Below are 24,117 nucleotides of genomic sequence, written 5' to 3'. Positions count from 1 at the left end.
TGTTTCATTTGCAAACGGTATTAAAAAATGAATAAATAAACACCCCGAGTTGATCAAATTAAAACTAAAACTAAAGATTATTGAGAAAACTATTGATTTTAAAGTGATGTGTAGTGCTGTCGCTTGTGGTAAACACGCACCTTTATTTAGGTAGCGAAGACTCGTATCGCGTTATTGGCCAGCGCTTCTTGAACACCTCCCTAGTGCCCGCCCACACCCTGTTCCTATGGTTCCCAACGCTCTCATTGGATACTGTAACTTTTGGAGCGAGCGCCGGCTTGCTATCTAGCCTCATTGCGATTGACCCAAAGTACCTGGCAATCAAATAGAATAAGCCAATGAGAAACGCCTCTGAGTTTGTGCGGTCTCATCCATAGGCTACTGTATCTGTCAGTGCGCGCTGATTGGCCAGGCTGGCCAGCTGTTAGTGGTTCATTCACCATTTTGTGACTGTAGTGGAAAAGGGATTCACATAGTTTTTAATCCCTGTCTGAGTTGCTGTTGGGAGGGGGGCAAAGATGTTTTACGGAGGACCGATATAAAGTAAAATTCCCGACAGACAGAAGACATGTATGGACGTTGCACGCCACTTCAGACGAAAGGACAGAGCCCATCTGGAATTTGCACCGTAAATTCATCGGTTACCTCCTAAATATTTCTGCTTGTTTTGGTAAGTAGTTATTACTCAAAAGAACCCACCGCTAATGTTAGTGCCAATCCGTTTTTTAGACATGACTGTTGTGTGCAAAGACAAATGGAGAACAAACCAGCTCACTAAAATATCAAGGAAGGACCCAGAGCAAGAAGAAGGGAGGGGGTGGGGATGCAGAGTTAAACTTCGTCAAATGTTTTTAAGACAGCGTTCAAACCAAGCTTTTGGTTGATTCAATAAGTTACTCCTTTCCGAATTGTTTTGACTGAATGGCATGAGTTTGAGCAACTTGAACAGAGCAGACTGGCACTCATGCACTGCGTTACGCACTGGCAGGATTACGCTCGAGGAAGGATTGCACTACAGTACTAGCGAGTAACAACGTCACGGCGCCAATGTAAAAACAAACAAATTAATAGTTCACTCCGTATCTGACACTATTACTCGGACTTACTACGCGCTGTCATCGGCTCATTACCAGGACGGCTCCTAAAGGTGGATAATTTGCAACTTTTGCTGCACGTACGTCCTTTATAAACATGAACAACCTTTGCGTAGTGTGCACGTAAGTACGAGTGTGTTTGAACACGTTTTAAATCTTTCTTTTACTCTCTCACAAGGCCCTGCTTGTCTAATTTAGCTGTTTCGAGTCCTTGGCATAGTACTCCCGTGCCGTGACATTGCGAAGCGCTGCGAGTACTAGTACTACCACCGGCGGCTTCCGTGCGCACTCTGACGGTATACGCTTTTTATTGTTGTGCATTATTCCAGCGGCTCATCTCACAGTCCATACATTTCGGAATACACCCCTATAGAATGATAAAACAGCCTTTAATCCGAACAACAGTTTTGTAGTCAATTAATATTGTAATATATTTAAAAAAAAGTACAATTCAGTCCACACGGGCCTCCTTGAATAGAGTCTTGTTGATACAAGTGGCTTCATGTTACACTGTTACTCTGAGATTTTGCCATTTTTAAAAGATGCACGTTAATATAATGCACTCTGATGTTAAAGAGTGTGTCCATAACGATGGCTCAGTTTGCCTGCATTAACACCATCCGTCAACTCATTTTTCATCAGGTCATATGTGCAACTATGTATGCTTTTAGTAATGGTAGGTGTGTGCCACTTTTGGTCATGGTGGATAAATGAGTGAAATGCTTCCATGTCTGACTGATGGTGGTGGAGTGTTTATGGGATGTTGTTTTGGACAGCCTTGCTTCTACGTCACTCTCTACATGTACTGCTTCAGCATCCATACAGTACGCACTACATGTTTAAGTGTAATAATTATGTTTAGCTACTGATTTGAAAGTGTCTGAACTCTTTTGCAGGGTATTTTTGGAGTGTAAACTGCTCGACTGCTGATTTTTCAAAGAGCGTGGCATGTGTCCCTGATGCCCCTGTGTCTGTCGTCTCTTGAGTTTCTCCATGTTTTTACTGTTTCATGTGTGTGACTGTAACACCTCCTTTGGTGACCCACTTTAAATAGTCCAAATAAAGCAGGTAATACAGTTGGAGATGGTCATGCTTTTTTGGAGGAAGGAAGCCATAGCACCCATGCATGCCCCTGAGCTGCACGGCACTGCACTGCTGCAGCCCTGCACCCTCCTGTATGCCCCAGAATGCACATTTGCAGAACAATCTGTGAATGAGCACAAAATGAGTGTTGATACGCAATGTGTTTTGTGGAGTGGGCAGATCGTCGACTTGACAATTGCACATATTGTGGTGTATGGCACTGTCGTGGGTGGTTTTTGTTGCTGTTTTTATTTGGTAATCTGCAGTTTTTATGTTTATTTTGCTTCGTAACACTGCGCTGGAGCGACTCACTGTAAGACTTATTCTTCAATTAAATCCGAGTATTGCGAAAGGCTGGCATACTGGCATCACCACTGCGTGTGAGTCTGTGTCCCCCTTTTCTGTTACCCTGTCTCACATCGGTTCGAATATATAGATAGGTGCTTTTTTGACCCCTGAGGGCAAAGAGTGTGTAGATGATACACGGTTGTATGTTCATTTGAGCACACGGTTGCTTTATTGACGACTGGTCCACCGTGAGGAGTGTGTATGTGTGATCTTGCGTGTTTGGCATTGGTGTGTGACGCACAGTATATGTAGGCTTCGATTTATTTTTTTCATTAATAGGCTAATTGTGCAATATCAGTAAGTATTAATCATGGTGTATTAAAGCTCGATATTAAATTGATATCACATTTTAATCTGTGTGAACTGAAATATGTTCTGGCTCATTTGATTCACCTTAATAAATGTATAGTCTCTGAATAATGACTGTAATTGAGAAGGAAAAACAAATGGCTTCGTAGAGCCTTATAAAGGGGAAATGTTCATTGTTAATTCTGAAATAAATCATTTGACCTTTTAGGATCAAGGTAGTAGTTCAGTGACGGCTGAATGTATCTTGTCTATTTATCAATTTAAGTCAAGCATATATGTGTTTCTATTGTTTTGAAGTGGATTAAGGTTGTAATGAATACTGTTGTTGGCCTGAGGAAAAGGATCGCAGGTTTTACAACAATGTTCACACAGACCCATAACACAGCAATGTTTCAGGTGAAAACTCTCCGCTTAGAGTGTGTGCTTGGATTGGACTTCTGTCATATGGCTGACGTCAGTTTTTCTTGCTTTAGTTAGACCTTCAATACAGGTATCATGCTAATATCTAAAATGCTGAGACTTAATTCAACCAGCTGTATTAGTCACATACATAAGAGTCAGAGCTGTCACAGTCACAGGAAGTGGACCCAGGATTAGTGTGTGTGCGTGCCGTTTAGCATGACCATTGTTGCACAAATTAAATATATGAATGTTTTTACCTATATAGAATCTCATTTGTAATATAATTATTTTCAAAATACATTAACCTGTCTACTTATAACTATATGTTATAGGCTAGATGGATATCACAGATTGCTTTGGTCTCATGTTAGAGTTTTTCGTTTGTAATTCCTGTGCTATTTAGAGTTGGTCCTATATAATATAATTTTTAATAATTTTTGGATACTCGATAATTACTATTTCATTAGTCTGTATTTTTTTTCCCATTTACCTAGAAATGAGCACATCTGAATATTTGGATCTAGAAATTAAGGAAGCTATAGGCCTGAGATGATAGTGATTAAATTATCAAATGTAATTTCCTGCTAATTTATCAGTGGTTCAAATTCAAAAGACGTAAATCTTTGGCTAAATAGTGATTTTGTGGATTGTTCAAGGTCACATGTTTCCAAGATTGTAGGTTGTGCAGTTTGACATCATCCATGGGGTTTTCAGTTTCCTGAGCAGGAATTTCTAGAAGCTGCAGGGTTCTCTGAATTTATGCAATCATAGCAACACTTTTTCACAACACGCTTAAGCTTCACAGTTGAGAAGAATATATATGATCATGCTATATTTCAGATGGCTGTGATGCATTTCTGATCATGGGCATGGCATGAATTCTGTCAGCCACAAACAAGAAGTTGAAAAATCGTTAATACTAAATTATACCCAAACTTAAGGGGTTATGTTGGTTCGACATCAGTTAGGCAACAACTTCCCTTATCATATATTAATAGACCAAGGACAAGTGAGACACAGCATGTTCAGAGTTTATTGTAAAAGACTGTCATATCCTTACACTATACAATATCTTCATTGCTTTGGATATTCCAGTTATGCTTTCACTTTTAAGAACAATATTTATTAACATGAATGTTGTGAATCCCATCAGTTGTTTTAATTAATGTTTTATTAATATGAATATATCATTTCATTTAAATGATATGCATAGTTGAGTGACTCTAGCTGAATATAAACTTCTAAAGTAATATTGTAATACACAACCAACGAATGTTGTTCTTGAAATGTGTAATAAAGCAGTCTTTTGAGGTGAAATTGGGATATGTTGCCAGCAGACATGTGTGGTAACTTCCTTTTTGAAGATTGATCATGTAGTTTACAAGTTTATTACCACATATAGGCTTTTTATTTTATTTTGAATTTGCAGATTCTTAGTGTGTTTCATTTGAACTGTTTTAGTTTATGGATCAGATCTGGCCCTTAGTATTTTGTGCCATTATTTGCTTTCTTTTTGACGTCCCGAAAAATACACTGGTTACTCATGGGCACTCACACATTCCTTATTGTTTTAACATTGCCAGGACTTTCTGACTCCTCATCAGTGGGGAAAACATGATATAAAATTACACTGAGGAAAGAAAGGCTTAATTTTTTGACAGTTTGTATCTGATTCATACATTGTGTTCTGATATGTGCATAAGTAATTAAAGACTATAATTTTTTTTTAAATAATGTTTTGTTTTTTTAATCCCAAAATAATATGCTGTCACAGTCTCTGAACTAACCATTTCAACTTTCTCACAAATTCACTGTCTGAATGTTCAAAGATAGATTGTTTATAATGGGATCCTGAATTTAGAGTTGAGCTAATAACATTGTTTTCTGTATAATATTCCATGTAGTGACGAGGAAGGAAATCTCTCCATTGCAAATAAACAGTTTAAGGTCACTAGGAACAGTGGGTGGGGTGTCTCTTGGAATGACTCAAAGAATTCCCCAATTCTCCTTTTAAAGCCATCTCTCACAGGAAAATCCTGTGCGTGTTTTGTTTGTGTGGGAGTGTCTTTTTGCACATTTTTTGTGAGTGGGCGGGAGTGTGGAATAGTAGAGAGAGTGAGAAACTGAGTGTAGAGGAGTGTGATATCACACACGTGTTTGTGTGTACGAATGCATAAGGACTGGCGGTAAAGGAAGACTGCTATAAAATGCATTTTATGCGTAGAGGAGCGAATGTTTGTGTGTTTTTTTTCTTGCTGAATTCTGAGCCTGATTTTCCCCAGGTTTGTGTATTGCAGCGTGACAGCAGATGCTAAATATGTCTGTTTTGTGTGTGTATGTGATGTGGTGGGTACGGGAGAAGCACACACACACTCGGGTGCCCACAGTCTGTACGCAGAAGGGTGCTATGGATCCCCCTCACAGCATGTGCATGTTTGTTGATTTTGGCATTTCTGATTTCACATTACAGGGCATACTTCAATATTTACAACCCATACAAAGCATTCTTGACAAATTATAATTAGCGTTATTTAGACTGTGAAAGCATGCAGGTCTACTGATGTCATATTGATCATTTTTTTATTTGAATACACTCAAGAGAAGACATAGCCTATATGTGGAATTTGTTTTTCGGCAGCCAGCATGATTAAGAGTAACCTCGGTCTTGCCTAATGCAGCAGAATCCAGGGCTTAAACTGCCATCATATGCCATCAAATCTGGTTATCTTGATTTTGGAAGTTGGGATAAAATTCAGACATTCTAATAATTACTTTGAAATGATAAACACATATATTTAAATTTATTTATTGACCTATTTATTTAAAATATCTACGGTGTTCTGTTTTTGACAAGCATTTAAAGTTTTTTAGGCATGTCAGCTAATACATGCCACTCAGAAAATCCACAATGTGCCAAAATTAAAAACAGATATGATATTTGTGTTTTTCCTACTGATGTGGTCGTGGATATATTTTTCTTCTGGGCCCTTCTGTTGTCCCTGACAATGTGACGACAGTGGATGAATATTTTTTTAAATGTCCAAATTATACATTTGTTATTATTTTTATGTGCATTTGCTAAAATTCAATATTAATTATTTTTTTTATTTTTTTTTGCCTCAAATGGAAACCTATAACCTTGAATTTAAAAAGCTATATCACTGACCTTTACCTATAAATTTAACATAAAATGAAACAACATTATAAATACTTTTTTAAGTGTTTCACCTATATGACATGGAAATTTACAGTACTCTTTCAGAACAGAAAAGTAAAATAAATAAGCAAAATATCTAGAAAGACTTAATATCTGTTCTGCACACCATGGAGGTCACGTGTCTATCACAATGCATCAAGTCTAAAATTGTTATTCTCAATGGCACCGATTGATATGTGACTTTCACCCGGTGTGACTTTCAGTGTGTCCTACAATTATTATGTTTAATTTGTTTACAAAAAATAAAATTATTTTTAACTTTACATGAATATACTTTGATCATCCAACCTCACTGTCAGAAAAGTACTTGATGTACTGAGGGAGTGTGTCCTTTGCTGAAGGTTTCTTCATTGTGCATATGAACTATGAAGTTTGTCTGTGTTATAATTTAGCACACTCACATTTTACACTGTATTCTATTTAAATAATTTTAATCTTATCTAAAAATCTACTTAAATATAGACATTAAATGACTTGATGTCTTTTACCTTTTTGTGTACACAGCACTACTTTTACTATTTGGTCACATTGTCTCTCTCTCTGACTCTTTTCCTTCTTGTTAACAGGTTGTTTTGAGAAGAAATAAAAGAAACCTCAAAAGAGCCAATTAAAAGGGAGAAGAGAAAAACGACAAAAGGGGGAAAAAGATATTTGCCAAACTAAAAAAGATGAGGCCACCAAAGAAACAGAGAGGACGCTCTCCTTTATCGGCAAGAGCAAAAGGAGCAAGAAAACGAGTGGGCAAGCTTGAAGGACATTCACAAACAACACCGCCTGCACCTTCACACCAGAAATGCACTCCATCCAAAGAAGATAGCTCTCAGGACAAGCACATCAACAGTAGCAACATCTTAAACAGTGAGGGGTTAAATAAGCAAATAAGAGAAAGGACAATGGAAACATCAAAATCTGAAGAGAATGCAGTAATTGTGAATAAAGCAAAAAGCCCCAGGAACATTACCACTAACAATTTAACAGATAATACAGACTCAATCAAGATAGCCAGCAATGCACAGGAAAATTTACACAGTAATAGCACAGACATCTGTAACGCAAACACACAAAAATGTACTAGCACAAACAGTAAAGCTAGCAACCAACATGTAAACAGCACTCCTAGCAATACACAAAACACAAATAATACAGCCAACAGTTTAAATAAAAGCAACTCTTCCAGTGCCAACCATACTTCCACCACACCCTCCAGTCGAAAAACAGCCACTTTTAAAGCCAGGGTACCCAAGAAGAAATACATGTATGAACATCAAGCTTCCAGTACCTCTTCCATCAGTTCGATCCCTGTAGCCCAACTCACTCTTCATAGCAATCATCTAAGTTCTCCACACAACTCCATTTGTCAGAGCACTACTCCTGTGGTCAGAAATGATTTGGTTAAAGCAGATTCTGATCTAGACAATAGTGAGAATAGTAGGAGAGAAATGGGCAAAATAGCAAGCACAGAAACTCCAAAAGGAGATAGAACGAAGGGTGATATGTTGAAAAGTGAGGTGCCTTCTGAGAGAGAAAAGGTGATGCAAGCGGTGGAAGTAGATGGATATGGGGATCAAGCCCCAAATTCTGTGCGCTCATCATCCACAGACACAGCCAGTGAACATTCTGTGGATCTGGAAGTACCTGAGCCCTCTTGTGTGCAGCTAAATTCAGGTAACCATGTAAGAGTGTCAAGAAGATTCAACCTGTCCAACAATTCAACCCTGTCTGTCCTCCTGTCCCCCAATCACACTCAAACTGAGAAGAGAGGGTCTGCAACAATAGCGGAAGCATTAGCTAAAGGACTGAAAAACCAAAGGGTGCTAGCACGTAGACGGCCAAGATCAAATTTAAAGGATGATGAGAAGCTGATCAAGGAATGTGTATTTATTTGTGGTGTGGTGCGTGGGTCCAGTAGAGAGCAGCTGAATGTAGAGTTGCAGATTAATGGGGAAGGGACACTGCTCTCATATCCATTTCATACTTTAGTAAGTCGCCCACACCAACCCATTGACCTCATTTTAGACGCCCCACCCCCAGGAAGTGATCTTGTGGAGGTTGGGACGCGTGTTTGTGTGCCTTATGGAGGAGAAAATGGTAGGGAGTGCTACAGAGAAGGTGTGGTTACTCAGGTAGACTCTCATTCAGTTTGCCCCTACATGGTGCTTTTGCAGGAGGAGTTAGAGCAGGAGAAGGAGAGGTGTAGTAATGAGGAGACGCAACAGACATCAAGTTCACAGACTGTATGCGTTGCCCACCAGAACTTGCGCCTCCTTGTTCCACCATGGGATGGGGTTATGAGAGAGAAGGAACGAGAAGAGAGAGAGCACAGAGAGGAGATAGAAGTGGAGAGGGAACTATGTCAGTTAAGTGAGGGAATGGATTTGGTAACTGCAGGTACTCCCAGGGAGAACTGCAGATTCCCATCTCCACACACAGGGGTTCATCACTATGGAAGCACACATCTTTCATCTTCAACTTCACCAGCAGTTGTGATGGTAGCAAACAATATGTTTACTTTATCAGCTAGGATGGAAGATGAGGGAACTGGGAATAGAGAAAGAGTTAGAGAAAGAGAACACGAGCGAAAGCAATTGCAGTCTCCAGAGGTGGACATGGAGGTTTTGCGGCTCAACATGGCACCACTCAGAGATGGTGGAGGACACTTAGTCTCAGGGGGACCAAAAGCATGTCCTCCTAATCAGCACAGACAAATTTTTTCCAAACCTCCTGGGTATCCAAGTCCCATTACAGTGATGCGAGGCATCTCTGGGACATCTTTAGGAAGTCCACGGCCAACCCCTTCACCTGCGATTTTAGGGTCTGATGGAGGGATCTCTCACCCTATGCCACCCTCTGTGCCTCCTTCCCCTAGCTCCAGGGGTTCTCTGACACCTCTGGAAAAGACTCCTACACCTTCACAGACCTCCACCCCAATTCCAGGGAGTTCTGCCTCTTCTTCTGCTTCTTCCTCAAGATCAAGGACACCTTTGTCAGTTGCCCAACAGAAATACAAGAAAGGCGATGTGGTTTGTACACCTAATGGAATCCGTAAGAAGTTCAATGGAAAGCAGTGGCGGCGCCTGTGCTCACGAGAAGGCTGCATGAAAGAGTCTCAGCGTCGTGGCTACTGTTCTCGTCACCTCTCCATGCGTACCAAAGAAATGGAGGGAGCAGTGGGAGAGAGAGGGAGTGGAGGAGGTGGAGAGAGTAGCTCAGGGACCGTCACCCCTTCAGATCTTCGGGGTCGTGCTAGCAGTGAATTTGATTGGGATGAGACTTCTCGCGACAGTAGTGAGACAAGCAGTCGAGGTACTGACTCTCGTCCACGTCTTGGCTTGCCTTCACTGGTTCCTCAAGATTACTCTCGTTTTGACTTTGATGAATGTGAGGCTGCAACTATGCTGGTATCCCTGGGCTCAAGGTCTGTAACATCCTCATTCTCACCAATTTCAAATCAGTCCCCATTCTCACCTACACCTTCCCCATCAGCATCACCACTTTTTGGCTTTCACCCTGCAAATTTTAGTCCTATTACTGCCTCTCCAGTCTTGCCTCCTCGCCGCCACAAACACCCAAGTGGTACCAACAGTGGTGTCCCAAAACATGGAACAGGAGGTACAGAGAGGGAGAAAGACAGACACCTGTCTGGTATTGTGCCATCCTTCCACACCAGTCTAACCTTCACTGTACCTATGAGCCCAGGCAAACGCAGGACAGATGCCCCTCCTCCCCCAACTCCACTGTTGCAGGAATATGCCAAATCCGATCAGGAACAAAGCTGTCGTGACCCTTCCCATGTAACAAATCTCTGCATTATCTCTCCTCAGACCACTACTGTCACACACCCCCAAAGACTGCCTTCAGCCACTGCCTCTTCCCCACCAGCTTCTCCCCTAGGCTTAGAATCAGGTTCACAATTTACAGTCTCCCAGCAGCCTTTGAGAGACTCTCCAGTAATAGTGAGAAATCCTGAGGTTCCTTTAATAAAGTTTACAGAACTCCCACTGGCTAGAGTTGCAGCGGTGGACAGGACCAGTTCCACAGAAAACAGCCAAACTGGTGTACATCTAGAGACAGGACTACAGGTTCCTGTTCCAATTAACGCTGCTTCCACTAATGGATCTGTCTTACTGCAGAATCCCACCTCAACTCTTGTTCTAGTGTCTACTACCTCTTCCATTCCAAATTCAACCCCTGCAGGTCTACCTACGCAATCCAGCGCCACTTTAGCCTGCATATCAGTGCCTAGCCTCGTCCCAGGGCCTGGTCTCATTGGTGCGGGTGATGGAGGGGGACAAGATAAGAGTGCCCAAGTGACGCTGCAGCAGCCTGTCCCTTGTCACCCTGCTCCTACTGCCCTGCTGCCACTCATACTTCCCACAGAGACCTTGCATCCTGTGCCATGCAAAGACATCATCATGGGGCGACCTGGAACTGGTAAGAGAATTCTATATTTACATTTAATGCTAACACCAAATATTACGTTTTTATTCCCTTGACAGATGTTGTTTTGCTTCAATTACATGATAACACATAGGAAAATGCCAAGTTAAACTGATTCAATAAAAATTTAAAATAGAAACAATTTAGAGAATATAGATACACCATTATTGAACAACTTTTGTCTATGCACACAAAGTGTCAAAACAGATTGAATGTCATTTTTAAAATGTGTTTTAAAAGACTACCACAAATATCAGATTTTAATCATTAAATTAATGTAGTGAAGCTATTAGTCATAATTGTTTTAATGGAAAACAGTTAACATTGCTCTTCTTGAAGTTATGTAACTTATCAGTAGCAAAACTATTTTACTGATTAAGTGTTTTGTTAGTAATATTTTTAGTCACACACAGTATTACATTGATAATATACCCTGGCATTGGTGAATGTTTGGTTCTGATTGGTTTTGATTTTTAGATGTTGATTAATCTTCAATAACTGCAGTATTATTAATAACTTAAAGAGAGTTTTTTGGGGGGGGGGTTATTTCTTTGTTAAATTTACCAGAAAAATAAAAATAAAGAATAAAGAAAAAAAGAGTTCACAATTTTTTTTTATTCTGTCATGATTTGCTAACCCTCATGTTGTTCCAAACCAGTATGACCTTCCTTCTTCTGTAGAACATAAAAATATATATCTTTGTCCATAAAATGGAGGTCAATGGTAACCAAAATTGCTTGGTTACCAACATTCTTTAAAATGTCTTGTGTTCCGCAGAAGAAAGAAAGTCATACAGATTTGGAATGATAAAAGGGTGAGTAAAAGATGACAGAATTTCCATTTTTGGGTGAACTCTCTTTAAGTTATTGAAAATACTGCAGTAATTTAAAGATTAATCAACGCCTCAAAACCAAAACCAGTCAGACCTTTTAACCAATCAGAACCAAACATTCACCAATGCCATAGTATAAGATCAATGTAATACTGTGTGTGACAAAAAAACATTACTATATTCTAAAACATTCATTCCCATTCAATTCAGTATAAAACATGGCTTTCTAGAATACTTTTCATCTCATTCTGCAAAATGTTTTGTATGATGACCGTTAAACTGTATAATTGACTATGGTAGTTTCAAGTCTCTTTTTTCACTCCACAAACTATTCCTTTTACATAAAAATAATTTGAGCTCTGTCAGTTTTTTTGTTTTCTCGATAATGATTGGCTAACAGTATATTTCTTAATAATAAGGATATTTTTTAAAGAGGATATATATGTTTATTGGCCCTAACTGGTTTTCTCATTATACTAAATTACAAATGTAATATCAAAATATTTTTCTTTGTGATATTTTTATTTGAAAGCACTGAAAATTACCATTTATATTTAAAAAAATAATAAATATGATTGAAATATGTTTGCATACATATTTTGTATTATTACAAAGGATTCTGCTTCAGTTTTTACATTTCCCTGTATTTTTCACCAACCACATTTTAACATGACGATTAGTTTCTGCTGATGAAAAGCAGTCCCACAGCATGGTCTTTCTATCACCTTTCCTCACATGGTATCTTTTTAGTTGTTTCAGTGTTAGAATGTTGCTGTGAAATCTGACTTAAAGACTCTATCTTTGTCTCATTTTGCCACAAAATATTTTCACTCATAGCTGCTGGCCTGGGTATTTTGTATTATGTGTTGTATGTATTTTTTTTTATTACAAACTTTTACACATCCTGATATGGTTGACCCATTCTCAGCTATAGAATTAGTGTACCTATAGTTCGAAAGTAATTTAATTTAACTGTCCTGTAATTTCCTGATAATTTAACCAACATTTAAATTATCCATAGTCCCCATTTGTAAATTCAGACACATAGCCTACTCTTTCCCTAAATTATGCATTTTTTTAACTTTAGCTCTTTGAAATGCTCTTTTGTCTTTATTTTCTACTGCTTTATTTCAGATTCTCAAATTGCATAATGATCTGTTTTTTCTTAATAGAAAAAAAGACACTATAGGACCAAACACTTGTTCAAACATTCCTTTTTTCCCCATTTTTAATTAATATATTCTAATGGCACATCAAAAGTATGATTTCTCAGTTTCAGTGCTTGTAAATAAAAAAATATCACAGAGAACTATATTTCTCCATATTTCAGATCATTTAAATAAAATCTAGTTTTAGGTTGTGTTCTGCTGGGTCTTGGATTTTGCAGTGTGGTTGTAATCATCAGTTGCTGTAATAGTGGGTTCGATTAGACGTTGCTCTGGTTGTGGCACTTGCAGTGCTGTTTTTAGCACAATATTCAAAACATGGTCATTACATGTTACATGGAAAAAAGAGAAAGTGAAGTAAAAAAAAAAAAAAAAAAACTGAATTGAATAGCCAAACCCTGAACTAAAGTGTTTGATTTAGTTTAGTTACATGTGTTCAGTTGTGAATGTGCTGTGTGTGCTAAGGAATGATGGAATGTCAATTATACAGACATAACTGTGTCAATTTGATGGAAGTTGTTTTGTATGTGGCTTGAATGCTAAGAGTGTTTATATATATATATATATATATATATATATATATATATATATCGTGTTTGAATGTTTGATAAACCTTATTAGAGGGAAAGGGAGTGTGTGTTGTGAAATGATAACAGGGCCTTTGTAAAGATTTAGGCCTGATCGCGTAGGCCTGCCTTGACACGCAGGCTCGTGAGAAGGACGTTAACACAGAGAGACAACACACACAGTCTGTATAACAAAATTGCAGACCTGCACTGTAAAAAAATTGCCAGGAATTTACAGGATTAAAGAGTATTATTTTACAATAAATTACTGTAGTCAGACATTTACAGTGAAATTAATGCATGCTGGGTCATTTTCTTAAGAATTACTGTTAATCAACAGCATAATGATGCAGACATCACAGTAATTTACTGCCCTCCTTTTACTGTGAATTCACATTATAAAGTTGACTTTGTAAGAAGTTACCACTGTAAGAAATTATATTGTTTAGTACTGTAATTGTTTTGAAGTCACCATAATGGTGATTAGTGTTCCATTTGCTTGGGATCTTGGACCTTGTATATTCATATTCAAATGTCTGATCTAGCCACGTCAGAAGTGTGACAAATGAAACATTTGTTAAAACAATGACAAGCTAGAATATAAAATAAGCTAATTGGCTGATTTTAAGTTAGTCAAACTATACTATTATTAGCGTTTTTTTCAACATGAAGATATTTTATTTCAAATTCATAATTGTTTGTAGATGGATATTTCACAATAGTAAAGCGGCTACTGAGATTTATCTTGGAAAGGTGTGACATCATGTGACAAGACTTTTTTTCTTCCCTCACCTAATGATGCACAGACATCAATACTCGACATACAAAACACATCAGTGGTGGCACTCAACAAATAATAATACAAAAAAAGATAAATTCTGAACATTACAAAATAAACAAACAACACAAACTGCTAAATGTGAACCAAAAATAAGTTCAGCAGCACAGATAAAACCAACAAGAATCAAGAACAGCATAATCTATTCATGCCGCACTGCGTGCTGGGTACCTTCATAACACCATATGCACTGTAGACATACAGTATGATATTTTAGATTTTACAAGACATTTCCAAAAGTGAGTTAGATACAAGAGAAGTCCTACTGTGGAATTTCTGGTAAAGTAATGCGAGTAGTAACCTGGAATATACTGTAATTTCTCACTAAAATTTGTAACAGTGTGCTGAAAAGAAAAATAATCCATAAATTTATAGAATCTGCGCTAAAGGTTTTTTTTTTTTTTTTTTTTTTTTGCCTTTATCTTTTTAATGGAATTTTGTATTGCTGTATACACTAATGAGCGCTAACCTCTGAGGTTAACCTACAAAGGATTATAGGCATTATAAGAGACCAGTACTCTGAAATGTAATTATTGAAATGTAAATGATAAATATTGTTCTGAAAAAAACAATTATTAATATCTTTTTAATATATCATGCAAAATTAAACAGAATATGCTGAACTCTTTTTTCTTTTTCTTTTTCTTTAGCTGATCAGCTGATTGTGGTACAAATAAAATTTTGCAATGCTGCCAATGTTTTATGATAATTGGTAACCTTTTAAATTCATACATTTAAAAAAACATTTTTATTTTCAAAGTTTGTTAGACTGAGGAGTCAGCATTTATTTTTAAGAGACAAATAAAGCCTATGTTATGGGGACTAATAAAGTATAGTAATATCAGAAATGTTTGATCTCGTGGGGAAATCTTTTGGTCACCATGAGAAAAACTGCTTATAAATCATATATATATATATTTTCAATGATGGTTATCCTAAGGGTTAGAATATACAGTTTGTACAGTATAAAAATCATGTATACAATACAGTATAAAATGTCCTCGTAATGATAGGTGCATCAACGTGTGTGTGTGTGTGTGTGTGTGTGTGTGTGTGTGTTTGTACATAACCATATTTTCGGGACTGTTGTTGTTATTGTTTCTTATTGTAAAAATGCAGAAAGTTTTCTGTTAAGATTAGGGTTAGGTTTATAGAACTAGCTGTATATAAAAACAATAGAAGTTTATGGAATGAGCCTAACTAAGTAAAATCCTGTTGTGTGTGTGTGTGTGTGTGTGTGTGTGTGTGTGTGTGTGTGTGTGTGTGTGTGTGTGTGTGTGTGTGTGTGTGTGTGTGTGTGTGTGTGTGTGTGTGTGTGTGTTCTTATTTCAGATGTATTTACGTAGCGAGTGAATGTGGATGTTTAGGATTAAAGAGAAGATTAGTCCATCCATATATATATATATGTGTGTGTGTGTACGTATGCATTGTCCTAATCAGTTATGCATGTTTACTGTTATTTTCCCCAAAAGTGCAAAGCAATTTTTATTTGATTTATTTCATAACTACATGAAACATCATGAAACAGTTACTATAAACATCAGGTTTATGTTGCACATTTTTAACTGATAAAAGAGACTGTATAAATATATACAATCTTCAACTCATCACTTTAATTACATTTTACGTATTGTAGACTGTTTTTATTTGGGGCTATAGTGTAATTTTGTCCGTATTTGATGCAGGGTTTCCGATAGGTCTCTGCCTCAGTAGTGCATAGAACAGGATCTCTTCCATTTATGTGCAGAGTTTCGAGTCGCCATCTGTCGTGTAGTCTAACTCTGCAATGTTTATCACAAATATGGTAGAACAGTGTCTCCCTTTTCATCAGTGCTGTACTCATTCTCTTTAATTTTTTCTTTTCACCCACTTATTTGTGTCGGCCTTTTCTACTCTTTTCCCTCACCTATTTCTCGCTCTCTATCTTTCTCTCTCTCTCTCTCTCTCTCTGGTGCAGTGCAGAAGTCTTGCTGTTCTTTCTCTGATCAGAGTTTTCCTGGGAATGCCAGCCATTCCTTTTTTTTTCTTTTTTTGGGGGGTTTCTCCTTGACAACACAAACATGTATACATTTCTATAAATATAGGCAGCATGTTATATAGTGTTTTTTTCATTACTATGTTTTATGCCATTTTTTCCTCATAATCTATATTTTAAGGTGCATGTTAGAATTCACTGAATGTTTGATTTCTATGTTATATCTCAAGGGAGATCGCAGGATCTAAAAATGTATTCTCGTAAGACTCTTGCACATACATTCACATAAAAGCCCCCATCTCTGGCTGTAATCTCTCCTTCACTCAATTGTGTGTCTGCCAGAGCTGTGATCGCCTTCGTTTTTTCCCATAGAATGGTGCTGCCACCATGTGAGAAGAGTGTGCCATTACAAGCACTCAAGAAACCTACCTGCATACAGTTTCATAACAACCTTTCTTTTTTTTTTTCTTCTTTTTTTTTTTATCTGTGGTGCATTTCATGGACCTGCACCAGATTCTATCTGACGTTCCTAGCTGTGGTAATAATGTTATGAGTAAGTGAATCAACAGATATGTACAGAAATCCAACATGCTGGATTTTTGGTTAGCCACCATTTTCATTTCTTTTCCCCTCCATTTGTCCTTTGGAAAATAGCTGGAATGCTGGTACTGGCAGATGGCAGCAGCAGTAGTGATATAAATATCTTACAAAAGGGCTGTGTGTGTGTAGATGCCATGGTCAGTGGTCACCAAAGCGGCATGAGTAACAGTACCCATAAAGCTGTTGCCATGGAAACGGGGAGTGGGATTTTTGAGATTGTCTTTTAATCACATTAAAACAATGATTGGATAGGAGGAAAAGAAAGGTTTTGGAGCACTGGGTTTACACTATTAACCCTTCAGTCAGCTTCGGCCATCTCTGTTTGTGAGAACTGTCACTCACAATGGAGTAACTGTTTATTTTTTTATATTTTACTGCCATTTTCATGTATTTAGATATGTACATTTTATTTAAGTTAGAAGTAGTGACTGATTGATGTTATATTTTGCTGTGAGTCATTCTGGCTGGAATCAGCAAGGAAAGAGTTAAGAATTTGTTTACTATAATCATAGTCTGAGCTGGAAGGTTTTGGCCTTCCCTCATTGGCTGTTGCCAGGAGCTCCACACAAGCTCAGTGGCTGAGAATGAAGAGCCCCTCCCATTGCTCTGACATTGTGTTATATAGAGGAGACATGTCTCTTAATAACCCATTCTTACTTCAGTCCAATGTACATGGATTTCAGTACATCAGTTGAGACTGTGTAAGTATGTGTACCCACATAATCACGTTTTCTATCACAAGTCCTTATTTCTTAGTCCATTTGCAGACTTTTTGTCTCTCCTTTCCTGACGTTCGATTATCATCTTCCCACATAGAGCGAGTGAGGCCGTTTTCACAACTTTCACAACTCCCTCCTCCCCTCCTCTCCATAGAATGACTCTTGTTCTATTTTTACACACCTGACTTGCACAGTTTCCCCTTCCCACCCATTTTCCCTCTCTTTTCTCAAACATTCCACGACCACTGATATTTTTTTTCATCCACTTTTGAGTGTCTTTCTGTTTCATACTAGTGTATGTAATGTGTAGGATAATCTTCTGGCAGAAATATAGAGTGGAATGTATTACTCAGATAATAGTATGTGGTAACATTATAATATTATTTGGTCACTGTGTTTGTGTGGAAAATGTCACTACGCTCATGTCTACAATGTCTCTGTATTTTCTCTCTCTCACACACAAATCTTCCCCATTGTAGCGTGACTGTTTGTGAGGGGACTGCCTGACACTGGGCACATGGCCAATACCCCTCTGACCCATACAAACAAACCAGTCAGTGAACTCAGCACACACACATAGACCCACACACCGGCCTGCTGACACTCATAGGCGCCGTGAGCATGCCCCTGTCATGCTGCCTGAGAGTTGTATACACTGATAATAGTGTTTTTTACAGTCACCTAACCACTATCAGCCAATTCGTGGTCAATGTCCTGATGGCAGTAAGCGTGGTCACGAGTTTATTCTCTGACCTATATTACTGCACTCAACCAAAACAAAGTTCGCTGTGCTTTAGTATATACTATATATAGTAAAAGATGGGGAAACACGATGGCATGTGAAGAATACTTCTCTCTTTCTTCATTTGGCTTTGTTTTTTGCTGGTCTGCTTAACATTTGTGACGTATGTCCAGCTGTATGGTCTCCAAGAAAACCTCTACCCAATGACAAATCTTATTTCAGTCCTATTTTCTTTTAACCAAACACACTAGCCATAGACCAAACCCATACACTTGCCCTCACTTTTCACTCCTGAGAAGTGTTACAGCAGACAGGTGTTCGGTTCACGGTTTATTATATATATTTTTTAAATGTATGTACATTTATAACACTATACTTTGTATTATATTGGCTTTGCATCAATTTACAAGAAACTAGTTAACGCTGCTGTGAGGGTGTTTCTAATACAGCGGTAAAATGTATGTCTTTCTCTCTTCTGACTGTGGTTATCAATCTCTCTCTATTTTTTTCCTCTCTTTGAAAGTTGTGAAAACACTTGTGGAGTTGTTCTTTTGCTATTTGAGCACATGGAAACACAAATATATATATATATATTTAATGTAGTCTCTCATTCACTTTTATAGAAGTTTACCCAACTATGATGACTTCCGCTTCTGAGAAACAAGGAAATGTGAAAAGGGTCCATTGTGAACTAAAGTGTTGAAAATTGCAGTGTAGAAAATGTGCAAATTGTATAGTTGAGTTTACTTTGTGAGCAATGAGATCAGTTTGCATTTGTTGGCAATGCTTGTGCCTTATTTTGACAATTCATATTGACTGGAGTTGATGTGGCTTTAGTGTGAGAGGAAGTTAACATGTTCAGTTTCCTCAAGTTATTTTTGCATTAGTTACACAAACATTATTAGTGATGTATATTTTTTTGTAAAAATGTAAAAGTTATTTCAACGCCAAATTTAAGTTAAATGTATTGCAATTACTTACATTTTCATTTGTTTTATTTACTTTAATGTGGGTAAATAAAATATAAGTTTGTCTGTTTCAAAAGTACTATTAAAGGGATAGTTCACCCAAAAATAAAATTCGGTCATCATTTACTCACCCTCAAGTTGTTCCAAACCTGTATGAATTTCTTTCTTCTGCTGAACACTAAATAAGATATTTTAAATAATATCAGTAACCAAACAGTTGATGGACCCCATTGACTTCTATAGTATGGAAAAAAAAATACTATGGAAGTCAATGGGGACCAGAAACCATTTGGTTACCTACATTCTTCAAAATATTTTCTTTTGTGTTCAGCAGAAGAAAGAAATTCATACAGGTTTGGAACAACAACCATTTTTGGGTGAACTATCCCTTTAAATAGATGTAATATTTACGTGTGTTTATGGCGCCCTCTTCTTTGAAATGACCACAAAAAATAGTATTGCATTTTAACTACTGTTATGAAGGGAGAGAGATTGTCCAGGCTATATGAGGATTTGTTGTCACACATGCCTTTGAGTCTTATAAATCTGTCCTAAAATAATGCATTCGTTAACCCATAATAAACGCAAATCCCCGAATATGTATCGTTCCTGTTATGACCTGCTGTGCCTCTTTGCCAGTTAAGAGTACCGCGGCAGCTTCAACGTCACCGTGGGACCAAATATCACGAGAACCCACGTAAAGTCATGCCCCAGATTCTTTCGGGTGTTAATGATTTATTAGCTCGTTTTCAGCCGCGTCCAGTGAGACGACGAAAGGCAAAGCTGATTTGCATATGACTGACATTCCAACGCACGCTTTCACCAATCAGCGTGTCGGATTGTCTTACGATAGGTTGCGTCGTAGACCAATCTAAGAAAGCATTCGAAGAGTAAAAGGCGGGTCACGGGCTGGGCGAGGTTGACACACACGCTGATAGAACGAAAGAGGGCAGTCTACTATACAACAGGAGGAAGAGGGAGGGAAAGAGAAAGAAAGAACGGGTTTGCGAAAGAGAGAGGAGAGCGAAATCGAGGGAAGAGTCGTGGCCAACTGAGTGATGTTATGAGACAACGGCTTCTTTACTACGAGCACCTAACTTACAAAGCGAGCAGAGAGGAGCGCGTGAGCCGTCGCGGGTCGCCTCGGATCGGAAAGTGACCCTGATGCAGGAGAATCGCACTGGACTTTAGGGGCTGTTCTTACTATTAAAACCCGTCATTTCATCACAACAGCACTGCGCCGGATCATCTCTGACCAGCTTTTCTTCTCTGTTTTGTATTTCCCCTCCGTTGTCCGTTGCGGGTTAGAGCACGGCGGAGTTTGGCCGTTTCGCGCAGTCATATGTTAGTGGGTTTCTTACTAGTTTCACGAGTGTGTCAGAGGCGAAGGCGAGGAGTTTACTGGACGATTAGCCCTTTGGATGAGACCTATTGGGGCCGGGGTGTGTGCGAGGGAGGGGGTGTCGGAGCGGGCATTTAACAAGAAGTCGCTGCAACTAGAATTCAGTTTAAGGGAAACGTGCTTCGTTTTTAAGCCCGATTCAGATTGAACTTGATCAGAATAAACCCTCCAAGGGAAAAGTGTAAGATAAAGGAGAGCAAGACAAAACGATGCTTTCCGCGTTAAGGATTAGAGGATCAGCGTGCGGTTGTACAATCTACAGGGGTTTCATTTTCTTTGACAATATGAGATGCTGCTATTATTCTGGATATAGTCAGAAGTGGAATTTTGTGGCGAACTAGTATTTATAGCAAAGTGTAGACCATTTCAGTGGCACGAAGACTAGTTCAAAATTAGGAATAAAAAAGATTTTGTGTGTATCACGAACAGTAATTACAACAACGAACAGCTACAGTGCTACTACAGTGTAACTAATGATTGTTGGTCAGGTGTTGCTTGCCTATTTCTCTGTCTCTGTCTCTGGCTTTGGTAGTTTCTCACTGCCGGACACGGTCGTTTCTTCCCTTTTTTAAATATGGGTGTTTTGGCGTAGTGCTACAGTTTTGCGCCGTGACATGAGGACAGGTTCTGTTGTAGCGCCCGGCGGTGCGGATGCGATACCAGGGGCGTTCCCGAGGGGACGGACTCATCTGGAACTGAGCTGCTGAAACCAGGTCCGGATCTCCCACATGCAGCCCCTAAACCAAAGTGGCAGTACAGAAAGAGTCCGGTTACTTGTATGCTATGCAGGATGTAATTATGCGTTTGTCAATCAGATATAAGTCGGGAAACCAGGCTGTGTTCGCCAAACTGATGAATTTGGATCAGATGTGGATCTGATAAAGTGCACTGACAGCCAGGGAGAATAATAGTGGCCACGTGAAAAAGACAGATGTGTATTACATATGGCCTTTTATTATTAAGCATTTGATACATATCACTTCCCTGCCTGGAGGATATTATCTTTCGTTAATCTTTTTAAATAGAAAATCGCTTCCGTTGTGTGTCGCAACCCAAAGAATAAATTACACTCGTACTGCGGGTGTAGTAGCACCATGACCATGCTAACCTGCTAATTTGGCAGATTTGGGCTTCCCATTTTCGCGACGATTTACTGAGATAACCGTGTTCACGTTTTAGGCATTGGTTATTTAATGCCTGTATTGCTCTTTTATTTTTATAAATGTAATTTGTTGCCAAATTAATTATTAATCGTGATCTTGTACATGTATACCCGCCTGGGCTGAGGTGAGCTCAGGTAGCGGACTGTTGCACTACTCGAGCCCGAGGATGACCGAGAGGCCTACTTAACCCCTTCATCCCCGCAGCTATCCGTCAATGTAAACAAGCTCGGACAAGGAGGGGGCCAACAGGACCAAAAATATACTACATCATCCAAATAAACCAAACCCGTTTCCGCATTTCGAACAGCAGTCTATATAATAGTAACTGTGCACCCGAAAGTGTTTTAACGCCAAGATCGTCATTTGTTATAATCTGCGCGTGCCTGGAGGTGGAACGGCGCTTTACTCTTTTCTGTGCGGTACCTGATAGCACGCTGTCATCATTTTTACTCGAATATGATCTGGTGTCTGAGCCAATAAATCTGAGAAAACAGAAGGACGCGATCATGAACTAAAGATTAGTGTGGCTACATGTCATAACAAGAACATTTGGTACCAACATGAAACTCCAGTAGACGGATGCTGGCAGCATCGATTATGGCCGCGTATTTTCATCGCTGGACTCAACATCACCTGTCTGGGAAAAGCATCATGTGGATACTTCATTTTTAATTGATACTTCATCATTTTAATCAAGGACTTGTTTTTACCTAATATCAGATGCACGTTTGAAACAGTACTTCTGTTTAATATTACATGTTTGTGGAGTTTTTCTTTAAAAACAAACAAACATTTAAAGCCTCTAACTCAACCATGTTTTCATCGGAAAGCCCGCAGTATCTTCGCCAAGGACTCAGCATGTTTGGTCAGTCATTATTACTCAACGTGTCTGCAATTTTTTCCCCTTATAGAATGAAAAAATGAACTATTTTGCAACTGAAATTAAGTATTCGTAAATAGTGGTATTGTAGTTGTAACAGCATCACAAAATATTTACTGATTCAAATTATTTTGAAGTGATTATTTGGCGCCAAATACTGCTTTCTTCATATCATTCGGGAACAATATGTCCATACACTTACTGTATTCATGATAGTCAGACTTTTTTTGTAATGTATGACACTCGTGAAACAAAACTGAGCTTGAAGCTACATTAGTTTACTCTTATAATGTTAAAATATTTATGATAGCTTGGTTTAACAAAATAATAGCTTTCATAAATAATATTAAACGTACAGTTAGCCTGCATCTTTAATAATATGAGATGTTTTGGTCCGTTATCCTTGCTCTTCCTTTTTCATTTTGATGGCTTTTGTAAAATTACTAATGGTTTAGATATTATGGAGAGTGACACTGAAATGTTATATCATCAACATAAATAAATATTGAGACATCTTTTTATTCCAAGCAGCCAATGGTATAATATTTATTATATACATAAACATCTAGTCATTTATGTGGCTTGTCAGGATTTGATTTGGCTGTTGATATGGTTTATTATTTGGTGTTAATACTGGCTTGAATGAATAATGCTCTGTTATTTTCTCCTGTAGTGTGGACTAATGTTGAGCCCAGATCGGTTCCAGTGTTTCCTTGGCATTCATTGGTCCCTTTCCTGGCACCCACCCAATCAGATCCATCGGCACAACCTGGTGAGGGCCAACAAACTGTCAGTCATCCGCAGACAGCTTCTCTGAAGAAAGGTAATTTACTTTGTACATCCATTGTTTGATTCCAAAATTAGTTTGTTATCCTTTTGAGATTATAAAAAATATATATTTTTGTGGTGGATATTAAAAACATTTGGAAGCATATTTCCTGGGATAGTCCGGATTCTGTTATGTATTTGGCCTCCCCTATCACATCTGCAGTGACTCTCTGTAACTCTAGCCTCTGTAATTTAGCCATTACCTAGTGCAACGATTGACCCCCGAGGTTGCCAGATTGGAGGGATTCATTAAAGATGCTGTAATGAATAACTCGTCTTTCACTTTCAGAGTCTCAAAGCGGGTCAGTGCTGAAGGAGATTATAGAGGGAGCACATGACCCTTCCTTACGCCCCACACCCTCCGCTGATGAACTGCCCCCGGAGAGAGAGAAGGATGCGGAGCGAGAGAGACCTGACAGTGAAACAGAAAGTGACGTGGATGATCCGTGAGTGGTCTAGTGTGTGTTGTGTGTGAGATGCGTCATTTTGTTTGAATGTGTTTTGTTGCTGGTATTCCTTTTTGTGGAAAGAGCTGTATAATGGCAGCA

General features: G+C 38.5%; 1 protein-coding gene across 2 annotated transcripts in view; it reads left to right on the top strand.

Moving 5' to 3' along the window:
- Nucleotides 1–392: 392 nt before the first annotated feature.
- Nucleotides 393–24,117, top strand: part of cicb (capicua transcriptional repressor b) — a 45,291-nt gene continuing 21,566 nt past the window's right edge. Inside the window, exons 1-4 of one of the 2 annotated variants that reach the window (XM_084385012.1) lie at nt 393–670; nt 7,020–10,884; nt 23,415–23,564; nt 23,859–24,015. In XM_084385012.1, the coding sequence (XP_084241138.1) occupies nt 7,122–10,884; nt 23,415–23,564; nt 23,859–24,015 (4,070 nt within the window). In that variant the 5' untranslated portion in view covers nt 393–670; nt 7,020–7,121. Of the gene's footprint in view, nt 671–7,019; nt 10,885–20,220; nt 22,727–23,414; nt 23,565–23,858; nt 24,016–24,117 lie in introns of those variants that run through there. The other variant, XM_084385013.1, reaches the window with a different exon arrangement.

The sequence above is a fragment of the Rutilus rutilus genome (assembly GCF_951802725.1).
Source record: "Rutilus rutilus genome assembly, chromosome: 17".
NCBI classification, from domain to species: domain Eukaryota; kingdom Metazoa; phylum Chordata; class Actinopteri; order Cypriniformes; family Leuciscidae; genus Rutilus; species Rutilus rutilus.
The sequence above is the reverse complement of the archived record's forward strand: the minus strand, read 5'-3'. Positions and strand labels throughout refer to the sequence as shown.